The 12,581-nt window shown below is 43.8% G+C and overlaps 2 protein-coding genes across 4 annotated transcripts in view; one reads left to right on the top strand and one right to left on the bottom strand.

Moving 5' to 3' along the window:
- The window catches only part of LOC111970029 (ethanolamine kinase 1-like), a 41,303-nt gene extending 34,511 nt beyond the window's left edge, over positions 1–6,792 (top strand). For both annotated transcript variants that reach the window (XM_023996511.2, XM_070445619.1), the window contains exons 6-9: positions 1,066–1,149; positions 1,224–1,384; positions 1,504–1,577; positions 2,140–6,792. In XM_023996511.2, coding sequence (XP_023852279.1) covers positions 1,066–1,149; positions 1,224–1,384; positions 1,504–1,577; positions 2,140–2,212 — 392 coding nt within the window. In that variant the 3' untranslated portion in view covers positions 2,213–6,792. The remainder of the gene's footprint in view (positions 1–1,065; positions 1,150–1,223; positions 1,385–1,503; positions 1,578–2,139) is intronic.
- A 556-nt stretch (positions 6,793–7,348) lies between these two features.
- Positions 7,349–12,581, bottom strand: part of LOC111970028 (SRY-box transcription factor 13) — a 70,952-nt gene continuing 65,719 nt past the window's right edge. For both annotated transcript variants that reach the window (XM_023996510.2, XM_070445618.1), the window contains exons 11-14: positions 11,407–11,512; positions 10,935–11,105; positions 10,252–10,468; positions 7,349–9,861 (exon numbers count right to left, since the gene is read on the bottom strand). In XM_023996510.2, coding sequence (XP_023852278.2) covers positions 9,594–9,861; positions 10,252–10,468; positions 10,935–11,105; positions 11,407–11,512 — 762 coding nt within the window. In that variant the 3' untranslated portion in view covers positions 7,349–9,593. The remainder of the gene's footprint in view (positions 9,862–10,251; positions 10,469–10,934; positions 11,106–11,406; positions 11,513–12,581) is intronic.

Genomic DNA, 12,581 nt, shown 5'->3' with positions numbered 1-12,581 from the left:
TACTGAGCCTCATTTTGACTTGTTTTAAGGACATTACATCAAAGTTGGATCAGCCTGTAGTGTGGTTTTCCACTTTAATTTTGAGTGTGACTCCAAATCCAGACCTCCATGGGTTGATAAATTTGATTTCCATTGATACTTTTTGTGTGATTTTGTTGTCAGCACATTCAACTATGTAAAGAAAAAATATTTAATAAGAATATTTCATTCATTCAGATCTAGGATGTGTTATTTTAGTGTTCCCTTCATTTTTTGAGCAGTGTATGATGGAATGTCGTTTCTCTTTGCTTATTTGAGCTGTTCTTGCCATAATATGGACTTGGTCTTTTACCAAATAGGGCTATCTTCTGTATACCACCTCTACCTTGTCACAGCACAACTGATTGGCTCAAACGCATTAAGGAAAGAAATTCCACAAATTAACTTAACAAGGCACACTTGTTAATTGAAATGCATTCCAGGTGACTATATCATGAAGCTGGTTGAGAGAATGCCAAGAGTGTGCAAAGCTGTCATCAAGGTAAAGGGTGGCTTCTTTGTAGAATCTCAAATATAAAATATATGTTGAATTAACACTTTTTTTGGTTACTACATGATTCCATATGTGTTTTTTCATAGTTTTGATGTCTTCACTATTAGTCTACAATGTAGAAAATAGTAAAAATAAAATCCCTTGAATGAGCAGGTGTGTCCAAACCTTTGACTAGTACTGTGTATACACACACACACACACACACACACACACAATTCAGCTCAGAGGCTCATTAGCAGAAGATTTTAATTTGGAATGGAAAATCTGTATTCATGTAATAAATGTTTGCATCGTATTGCATCATACCGAATCACATCGATTAGTTTCTAACTAAAACGTATGGTATTTGAGCCCATGTATCTAGATACGTATTGAATCGTCTTCAAAAGGGAAGATGAACATTGTCATCCATAACCGCAAAGAGTCACATCTTGAAAAAAAAAAGCCAGTAACTCTCCAGTGTTGGACAACATATTAGTAAAAATTTGTAACATTATCACTAATTTTCTTTCCATCCTCTTTTTTCTCTCCAGGCCATGTCCGGTTCATAGACTATGAATACTCTAGTTACAACTATCAGGCCTTTGACATCGGGAACCACTTCAACGAGTTTGCAGGTAAGAGGAGATACATGGGCTGTATCTTAGTCATGACATGTACTGTACACCATAAATAATGTGTGTGTGTTCAGGTATGAGTGAGCTGGACTATGGGCTGTATCCTAGCCGTGAGATGCAGCTGGAGTGGCTGCGTGTGTATCTGCACGCGTACAAGGCGTCCACTAAGAAAGGAGAGGAGGTCAGCGACAGAGAGCTTGAGACTCTCTACGTACAGGTCAACAAGTTTGCCCTGGTGAGGAACACACTATCGCTCACACCACTGTGGTCACTGCTCGCTCTCTCTCTCACTCACACGTGTTAGTACTGGGCTGATCAGTTTGGTCCTGTCTAACCACCGACCTCTCTCTGTAGGCGTCACACTTCTTCTGGGGCTTCTGGGCACTCATCCAGGCCAAGTACTCCTCCATAAATTTTGACTTCCTGGGGTAAGTGCATGTGTGTTATGGTCCCTTGTTAAAATCTGTTGGTTGGCCTGTCTGCCTGTGTTGCATGTGAGTGAAAGGGATCTCTTACTGTGAAAGACATACCAAAACTCAGTCAAAGTCTGTTGTAGAGCACAATCTCCACTACACACAGTGAGAGATGGAAAGGGGAGTAAGTGCCTGTGGAAATGGAGAGAGAGGAGCAGTTGATTAGAGAGAGAGAGCTGTCTTGTCCCTGCTTCCCCCAGGGACCTGCAGAGGTGTAACTGACCCACAGGCTAGTGGTTTGAGTGTCTGCAACCCAATCAGTCCTGCAGTGACGACAGAACTGTCCCCCCGGTCACTCTGTGCCCCTGCCTGTATGAGTGACATATTGCTCAGACAGTTTAGCAGCAAGTCAATGGGATCTGTCTGGGCTATTGTTAAGGCTGCTATTGGATAGTTTGTGCACTCATTTAGTCAGAATGGGTGTTTAACTCTCTCTTCTGGTCTCTTTCAACATGTTCTTCCTTCCCTCACACTCTTTCTCCCTCCAACTTCCATCTTTTCACTCTCTCTCCTTCAGCTATGCTGTGCTGCGTTTCAACCAATACTTCAAGACCAAGCCTGCAGCGATGGCCCTACAGATCCCAGAATGAGAGGGGAATACAAGAGAAGAGAGGTACCCCATCACCGGCACTGACCAGGGGAGCAGACACACTTTGAGCAGGAGAGGACTGGGATGGGGGACAAGGGTTGGGGTTAATGTTTAGGGCTGAGTATGTGGTTAAGGCAGCAGTGTCAAACTCATTCCATTGAGAGCCTAGTGTATGCTGGTTTTGGTTTTTCCTTTCAATAAAGCCCTAGACAACCAGGTGTGGCAAGTTCTTTACTAATTAGTGACCTTTATTCATCAATTAAGTACAACGGAACAGCGAAAACCTACAGACACTTGGCCCTCCGTGGAATGAGTTTGACACTTGTGGGTAATAACATTAAGGGGACAGAGTGTGGATGGACCCCAACATAAAACACTATTATTCCTATTCAACTCAGTCCACCTGTCTCACCACTCAAGGTCCTAATCCGCCACGGTTGGTGTGTTTTAATTTTTTATATTTGATTTATTCTGTGAAGAATTGATTGATCCAGTGAGATTCATTCCCCAGACACAGGTAGCTGGAACACTAGTTTTTGGTGCCGACATGGAGGACAGTGTGCAGACACAGTTATGTATATGTGGGTTCTGGGTTTACTCTTTGGCTGTCGCTGCTCAAAGCGTGTGCTGTGGGACAGAGGAGGCAGTCATCGTCAACCCCCTAGCCCTTAGCTTTGGCACTGATCTAAGAGGATTTCTTTTTTGATTTGGTAATGGAGCCACCTTGAAATTATTGTATATGGTATACATCAAACTTTACAAAAAAGGTCCCGCAAATTGAGTGAACAGTAACTAAGTCCATTCTCTCAGATCTACACAAAGTGCCTAGGGGCTAGGGGTTGATTTAGTACTGGCAAGTAGTTGGTTTTCAGTAAAGGGACCATAAATGTGATGGGAAGAGAGGGGCTAGCCACAGGACAGGACAGTGATTTGGTAGTTTAATAATGTCTGACGGCAGAGCATCTTCAGTGGCCAGGAGCAGCTTCTGCGTCACTGATGCTAAACTTTAAACCAGGGCTCTGTTCTCCCTCTTAGCCTCTTTTCCACCACTTTAGCTTTTATGGTTATGGTGACTTGCTTTGTTAGACTTTCCACTCCTCACAGACCATTCGGAAAATCCCAACCTCAATCACCCCTGTCACACCCCTTCCCCTTACCCCCTCTTTACCCCTCTTCCTCCCCTTTCTCGCTCCTCCTTCTGCCCTATATCGCTTCCTCCTCTCCCCTCTCTTGATTGGCTGGGCAGGGACTTTTGCCTGATGTGCACATACTTACTATAACATCCCAACCTCTCCCCACCCCCTATCAAGTTACAACTTCCCTAAAAAGGAGCCAAAACCTTATATATAAACCTCATTACTGAAACTATATGTTAGGTCAGGGCTTCAAAGGGTCTGGGACCACTAATCCTGGGCTGGTGTTTTTGTTCTGAAGCTTGTCTATGAGAATGTGAGTGAGGTGACCAAGGACAAGACAGCAGGAAGTCCACACTAAGCCAGCAGTCACTTCTCTAGCTGGCATCACGGCACACAGGTCTATGGACCAAATAACTCCAACACCCTTCCTTACCCCAGGCAGCAAGCCCCTCCAGACTACTTCTGACCTCTCCATCCAGGCATTCAGCTCTAGTTCAGTTTTCTCTATCTGAATTTTTTGCAATTCAGTGCTTGTAAGGGTCACCTTAGGTTGGCTCTTTCCTCTAACAAGCCCTCTCAGATCAGAGGGTCAACATAAAAAATGGAGAGCCATGTTAAAGTATGGACATACGGGTAACTGCCAAAATAATGGAAACGCTTGCGTAAATGCAGCATATATTGAAAGCATATGCTTCCACACAGGTGTGGCTCCTGAGTTAATTAAGCAATTAACATTCCATTATGCTTAGGTTAATGCATAAAAATGGTGGGTAAAGACATTTTGGCCACATGGCTATGCCCCCATAGGATGACAATTCCCCCATCCACAGGTCACAAGTGGTCACTGAATGAGCATGAAAACAATGTAAACCATATGCCATGGCTGTTTGTCACCAGATCTCAACACAATTGAACACTTATGGGAGATTCTGGAACGGCGCCATCAACAAAACACCATCTCATGGAATTTCTAGACACTTGTAGAATCTATGCTACGGTGCATTGAAGCTGTTCTGGCTCGTGGTGGCCCAATGCCCTATTAAGACACTTTATGTTGGTGTTTCCTTTATTTTGGCAGTTACCTGTATATCGTCCAGCCTGTCCTGTGATTCTTCCAAATCACCACTAGGGGGAGAAAGGGAGTGCTGACCCCTGCCTTGCACTCCCCTGGTTGTCTCCTGTTACTGACGGGGTTAATAATTCACCAGTCTAACAGAGGGGACATCAATCATTCAGCAGACCGTGACACTGTGGCTTACCAGGCCCATAACTCTGGCCTGGAGTCAAGAAGGCTCTCTCACCTGTCAGTCACTAACATTAGTTAATAATTTATTAGTTAATTTTTTTAAACACGATGTTGAAGAGGACTCCCTGCAATTCCTGCCTGGTTGTTATGAAAAGTCACTAGCCTCGCCTCTTTGTTCCCCTAGTAAACGCCAAAATATGTTGTCTGGCAATGTGGTGAGACTGAGTTCCTGAGCAGCCTCTTGGCTCTGGGCTGGGACAGACTCAGAAGAGCTTGCCCTTTTGTCCCTTGTCACCAGCCGTACAGGCTGGGAGGGTAGATGGAGTAAAGCCATTGTCACCAACTCTGGTCCTAGATAGCAACAGTACAGATACTAACACACATGGTTCCACTAATCAACTAATCGGTGTGTTAATGCTGTGCTGGAACAAAAGCCTGCAACTCTCCAGGACCAGGGTTTTTGACCACTGGAGTAGTGTTAAGCAGAGCATCCACAACATATAGAAATGCAACGAATGGAAATGACTCGTACGTAGGATTGGGTCCATTCTATACGGTACATTTCTATCTGCAACATTCCAAACCTTTTACCCCTCTGAGTCAGTGTTTTAGGATTTTTATGAGTGAGGAGTTGGTTGTGAGAAGAACCTTTATTGTAGTGTTTCCTAAATGGATGGTCTAGGCCAATCCCTCTTGTATCAAGGTTGTAAGACCATTATGGACAGAGACATTACTTTGACAGGCTTTAGGTGAGTCACAACTCCGCATCTGCTCTACGTGATATTTGCCAGTAGACCTTGGGTTGAACCGAGAGTTGACAAGTGCAATGAATTCTTGTTTATCGTAAATGTATATATGTGAATGTGTTTCCTTTGAATGGACCGTAGCATTTCAATTGAAACTTAAACCGTATTCTCCTGTTAGGGTGCATTTCTGTGTTGCTTTCATCCTGTGTTTGGTGATTTTTAAGGAGAGATGAGTAGGGGAAGCCACTTTTAGATTGAGACACCATAAGAGTATGAGGAAGATAAGGTGGTTGAGATGTTCTATGCACCAAAGCACTCCCTGGGGTCTGTGTGGTTCATATTCAGAAGTCACTAGATGGCCAAACAAGTTCACTGATCAAGAATGTGTTTTTTTTGTTAAAGGTAAATGTTGCAACAGGTATGAATAAATTGGGATTAATGGTTAAAATCACATGTGATTAGAAAGCGACATAACCTACTTCTACCCTTAATAACATGGCCTGATCGTGGTGTTATGAGTCTGCTTTCTGAACGCTCAATCAACTGGAAATGCACCCACTTATGTGATGGGTGTACTACAGAAGTGATGGGTGTACTACAGAAGGTTAAGGCTGCTTTTCTATTCTCCCACATTCTGCCTATGCCCGTGTTAACTCCCCCAGGCAGATTTTAAAGCTTTGGATAAGTGTAAATGGTGTGTACCATTTTTGTTTTTAATGCCTGACACTCCACTCCTCTCAGATCTTTGAGGGCACATGGACGGGAGCGAGTTGAAGAATCAGACCCTACTGTAGGAGTAGCTATATAGCAGTACCATACACTACATCATATGCCTTCACTGGAAGAGCATTGATTTCCATTAGTATTATTGAGGGTGTCCAAGAAGACGTTGCACACTTGCATTCAGTCATTCATTAAAGTTAGTTAAGGTCTGGAACGGAGGCGTGCACTAATGTGGGACCTGATTTTATTATTCTTGTTATTCCAGCATAGGATATGTGCTGGCTATGGAGGGCTTATATCCTGATGGTGGTGTTTTTAGACTAGAAATGTTTAAAGGAGGTATTTATTGGGTGAACCCATCATTGGATTTCTTTCATTTAAAAAAAAAGATCTACAGTACATACCAAAATGGTTAGCGTCAAGGCTTGCAGTTAATTTGAAATTAACTTGTGTGAATGTACTAAACTGGCTTAACTTGAAAACCCACTGTACAGAACTTGATTTTAATTTCTAACTGTTCATTAGAATCTGTAAGAGGGCCCAACATTTCAAGATGTATGTCATGTTTGTGCTGGCGTGTGTAGGGAGTCAGCCACTCCTGAAGAGGACGCTGTAGCATTAAAGGCCAGCGGAGAGGAGACGGGTTGTAAATACTGTGAAAATCTGTCTACAGTGATCTTCTGGGAGAGTCATTTAAGTAAATATTTCCATTAAAAAAAACTTGTATGGATGGCAGTTATTCCGTTTCTATACCTAAGACTTTGCTAAAAGTATTTTTGAACAATAGCCACCCTGTTCCACTGTTGAAAATGGATTAACCTTGGTGGGGTAATAAGCATCACCGCTCTCTGTTTGTCAGCTGACCTGGCCCTGAGATGGAAGGAAGACCGCCAGGGGGGCTCCACTACGGAGGATATCCTCTACTAAAAACACATTCCAATACACAACACTGTACACACTTCTGAGGAGCATACTGACACGTTCCAACATCCTCTAGTAAAGTGGCCTCTCGCTGCCCTCAAGACTACAGAGAAAGTGTCCTTCGATTTCTAATTTCTATACAGTTGGTTAGTAATTTGTCATTATGACTGATTATGGCATAAATAGAGGTTGTTTTACTATAGGCCTGGCTGATGTTAGACTATATAAAAAGCCACAGTTTGAAATGGATGAAGGCATACCATAAGGACTGGGGTGGAAAGTCAGTATGGTATGGACTCCTGTGGGAAACGTCGCACATGATTTTGGTCTTAGCAAGCAAAGGTGTACACACACAATAACTTGGCCACAAATAACAAGCTATTTATTATTTTCCAAAAACAAACCACAACTTGGAAAATGTACACCTTTAGATTACACAGGCTCTTATAAACAAAATAAAGTCTATATTTACATCAGCAGGTGTGACAACAGGTGACAAAGTTTTTCTGTAATTATATAAAAATGTTCATCTATTTGTCTATGTACACAGTCCCAGCCTCTCCTAACAGTGCCATCCCCTTGGTTCTGGGTAGAAGTTGTCAGTAGCCACAGACCTAGGATCAGTCTACCCCACCCACATCATAGCCTTAACATTTATTGGTGCAAATGTAAAACTGACCATAGATCAGTGTCCAGGTGCAACTTCATACTATAGTACTCCCCAATCAACGCACAAACGTTTTACTGCAGTGTGACAGCAACTAACCACAAGCCTGTCTCCGTTAACATGGAGATTACATCAGAAATCTGACCCCTCTCTTCTGTCCAGTACATTGTGATGAAGGCTGCATCCCAATAGTCTAAAGTGGCTTCCTATTTTGCTTTCTCCATCTGCACTGATCTGATTAAGGAAAGGAGAGGAAGCGACATAGGACTTTTGAGATGGATCCCTGTTTGTGAAGCCAAATGGCCCTACAGTGACTTCTGACTGCAGTACATGGATGGAGAAACAGCTGTGGTCAAGACAAGAGGCCAGGATGTCAGGGTACACAGACAAGGTGTTCAGGCCAACCTTTGAGTTCAATACTCCAACACATACGGAGATGCATACATTTTACAAAACATTCTGTGACGAGTACATTGTAAACCCGGGTCCAAAATAAATTGATTGAAAGATACACACACACTTACAGCTTGTACACAACTGATGGATTAGATGAATCTAGAATAAGGGCTTGGAAGGGGATTCCTTAAACATTTCTCCTCATACACTAGATGTAACTGCTGATAGACTATCGCAAGTGCAATAACTGAAACATTGGGTGCATCTCGATAATCTAAAGTGAATTCCTCGCCTCCCCTACTCCACTTGCACCGATGTGAAGAACTCGCAGGAGGAATCTCCCCTATTGCTTTTACTTATCCTCTGTTTTGTTGTTAGTGCATATGAAGAGGAGGATTTGAGATGAGAAGGCCACTTGACTATTTAGGTGAAGCCTTTGGGTCTGTTTTGGAAAGGAGATGAGTGTTGAGTGGAAGTGCATTGGCTAATGGGGATTATATAACCTCTAATCACCACAGACCAGGTTATCTGCGTAATAATTGAAAATGAAAAAAACATGGGTATTTCATGGTGCTGTGCTCATCCCAAACAGCAGAGGGCAGCACTCCTTCAGAATCTCAATCAGATCTCTCCCTAACTACTGATACTCGGTCAGATATTTTTAATACCCCGGCCTTAATGTTTCAGGTTTATAAGGATCCAGTCATCGGATATTGATCTGTGCTTAAGGGAAACATCCACGTCAATGCTTGAAGGGGACAATAATGGACTGCCAGTCCAAACCAGTCGATCTCAACTCATTCCACATTGTGAAAGTCCACTACACATTGTGAATGTGCCTTTTATCACTAGCTACACTCCTACCCTGTTGATAAGGTACGTAGCAGCAACATGAATAGCCCAATATATCATATGACCCATGATCTTTTAGATTCAGCTGCCAGATTCATGTGTAAATGACACATACCTTTAATGTTGTAACAAACAACTCTCAGTAACCGTAACCTGTCCAGCCGGTCAGAGAAGGATGGGCTCCTCCTCGAGTCCGGTTCCTCTCAAGAAGATTCCCCTGCTAGTCTAGCCCTATTGGGGATTTCATTGTTTGATTGTGAACTATGGGGGAGAATGGGAAAGGTTTGACATGTAGGGCTGAATAACAGATACTGGTGGGCCTACGGCAGATTACCAACAACTAACGTCTGGGATGACCATCTGTTTGTAGGAAAAATAAACATACACAGATAGGGCTGGTGTGTGTCTCTGTGTGTGTTTGATCAATGTCCAATTGTATTATTTTATAAGGGTGGGGCATTTACTATAGTCTATTTCCCATCTCTTCACTCTCACTGATCTAAAAGTGAGGACTATTAGTTTAGACCCTAGTCTTCTGTGACCAGATCAGTGATTAGATAAAGAATGGGATTCATCTTAGAGTGTTGGGACAGACACAGGCTCTGCTGACATGGTCATATGACACACTTGATATGGTCCAAGATCCCCTTCTACAGACACACCCCTTTTCATTCACACCTCTTCCCTTCTCTCTGTCAGTCAGTGAGGAGCACTAGCTCTCCCTCACTTCTCTCTCCTCCGTCACTCTCCTCCCCCTCACTGTACGGCGGTCTCTCTCTGGGGAGAGGAGTGGGCGTGGCCTGTCCCTCAGGTCTGCGACTAGGCGGAGCCTCCAGCCCTCGCGGCAGGTAGTGCTCCAATAGCGTGGGGTGGAATGGCACCGTTGCCATTGAGACCGCCCCACCACCGCCTGGGTATTGGCCCTCACCGGGGGTGTAGTGCAGCTGCTGTGGCTCTGATTGGCTGAAAAACAGGAAGAAATGGGACACTGGTGCAGTAACGTACGCCAAATCCCAAATCCTTGTCAAAATCTGAAAGGACTGGATAGGCCCTGAGACATGGCTGTATGTAGTAGTCTACCACCATGTCTCAGGACAAGTCCATACCCAGAGAAGAGGACTTAACAAACCACTAAAATCTACTGCTACTCAAGTGCAGTTTTACAATCAGAGAACAATAGAGCAGAGTTTTAATCACTATGAGAGACTAACATAACCAGCTGTAGCCCTGCACTTCTATTTAACCACAGTGGGTTTGTTTGTGTTCTTACAGAAAAAGCATGTGGGAAGGGAACAGTTTATATTGTTTCATTTCACTAAGAGCTCTCTGCATAATAGCACGTGTGTGTGTTACCTGTGTGGGTATGCCCCTCTCTGCTCCTGTCTCCGGTTCTTCATCATGGCTTTGTACTCGCCCACCCGGAGTCTCCGCCCCTCCACGATGCAGGTGCGTTTGGGGCGGGGCTTGTACTTGTAGTCGGGGTAACGCTCCAGGTGCTGTCGGCTCAGCCTGGCCTGCTCCTCATAGTAGGGCTGCTTCTCCTGGTTAGACATAGACTTCCATCTAGTTCCTGGCGGGAAGAAGACAATGTCAGACTAAAGAACAGAGGACTTAGTGTGTGAAAGAGTACATCTGCTTCTCCTAGTTGGACATAGACCTCCAGTGACCTACAGAGAAAGGGGTTGGCTACGTTAGATGAGGAGGGAGCGATGGCTTGAGTGTCTCCAGTGCTTCACAATGGAATGGAATGTTTGGTCAGAGGAAAGGGGTGCGGGCAGTGTGTATGTGGAGGGGGTGGGTGCGTGGTAGGAGGTTCCTGTCGCCAGGGGAAGCAGGTGGCAGATTGTGGCCTCACATGCCCTACTGTGCCAGGACTACAGCGGGTGACACACACACAATATGTATACAAAGACTATATATAAACACACACAGTGCACATTGACTGACAGCATGTGTGTGCGTTTTACGTGTCATTAATCCCTGAGGAGCAATTTGTGCATGCTTTATGTCCCCTGTGCGTGTGTTTGTGGACTCACCCAGTATCTTGCTGATGGAGGAGTTGTGCATGTCAGGGAAGGCCTGTAGTATACGTCGCCTCTCGTCTTTGGCCCAGACCATAAAGGCATTCATGGGCCTCTTGATGTGGACGGAGGAGGGGGGGCCGCGAACCTCCGCAAACACCCCCACACCAGGAGCAGATAGGGGGCCTGCAGGAGGGGAAGAGAATGGTGGGACAGCCAGTCAGTGGCCAACAAAACATCTACTTTCACTCAACTTCACTGGTAAAAACAGGAAAGGAGAAAACAAATACCGGACAAGCATCGTCCATGTTGTATCAGTGTAGCTAAAGGAGATGCTTGCCCACTCCCATGTTATTTTTTATCAGGTAGTGTTGGGGGGCCTAATAATTATAACTGTATTTGTATAGCGCTTTCGATACAAGTTAACAAAGTGCTTCACACAAAATAATAAAAAGGAGAAAATAATTTCATCATGAAATCAGCCTACCCTCAGAGTCGCTGCTGTGATGGTCCTCGTTGGTTTGGAGGGTCTGTCCATCCTCCCCCCGGTCTGGGGGTGGCAGCCTGTTGCTGTGTCCAGCCACTTTATACTCCTACACAGAGACAGAGTTACACACACCCACCTGACACACACAGGCCTACACTTTAACACACAGAAAACAGACGGGATTTTAATGTTGCTGCAGATAAACAGGCCTGAAGAGAGCATTTAACATTATCTGTGTGTATTTGTGCGTGCGTGAGTAGCTATGTTTCCATTAACTTGTCCAGTGACATTTATAAAGTGTGCATATAGTGCATTTCCATGGAACTATCTTCTTTCAATAAAAACAGCTGGACGTAAAGACAACACACCCAAAAATATTTTTTACCCTCACAAACCTACAGCGTCGAATAAACTGAAATGGTTGAAGTGTTTCCATTACCCTTTCAGGCAAATTGCACATTAATAAAAAGCCTGTATTCCCTCACCTACAGTACCTTCACAAAGTATTCAGTCCCCTTGTCTTTTTCCACATTTTGTTAAGTTACAGCCTTGTTCTAAAATGGATTAAATTGAGATATAGTATCACTGGCATACACACAATATACCATTATGTCAAAGTGAAATTATGTTTTTGGACATTTTTACTATCATTAAAAAAGCTGAAATGTCTTGTGTTAATAATTATTCCGCCTAGCGGTTAAGAGCATTGGGCCAGTAACCGAAAGGTTGCTGGTTCGAATCTCTGAAGCGGCAAGGTGGGAAAAATCTGTGTTTCTGTCCTTGAGCAAGGCGGTTATCCCCCAACAACAACTTTCCCGGGCACCGTTTATGTGGACTTCGATTAATGCTTCGGTTCAATGCATTCAGTTGTGCAACTGACTAGGTATCCCCCTTTCACTTCCTCACTTAATAAGTTGCATGGACTCACTCTGTGTGCAATAATAGTGTTTAACATGATTTTTGAATGACTACCTCACACATACTATTAACTGGAGCTCAGTCGAGCAGTGAATTTCAAACACAGATTCAACCACAAACGCCAAGGAGGTTTTTCAATATCTCACAAAGACGGGCACCTATTGGTAGATGGGTTTAAGAATAAAATAAAAAAATGTTTTAACAGACATTGAATATCCCTTTGAGCATGGTGAAGTTATTAATGACACTTTGGATGG

This window comes from Salvelinus sp. IW2-2015, linkage group LG11, assembly GCF_002910315.2.
Source record: "Salvelinus sp. IW2-2015 linkage group LG11, ASM291031v2, whole genome shotgun sequence".
NCBI lineage: Eukaryota > Metazoa > Chordata > Actinopteri > Salmoniformes > Salmonidae > Salvelinus > Salvelinus sp. IW2-2015.
The sequence above is the reverse complement of the archived record's forward strand: the minus strand, read 5'-3'. Positions and strand labels throughout refer to the sequence as shown.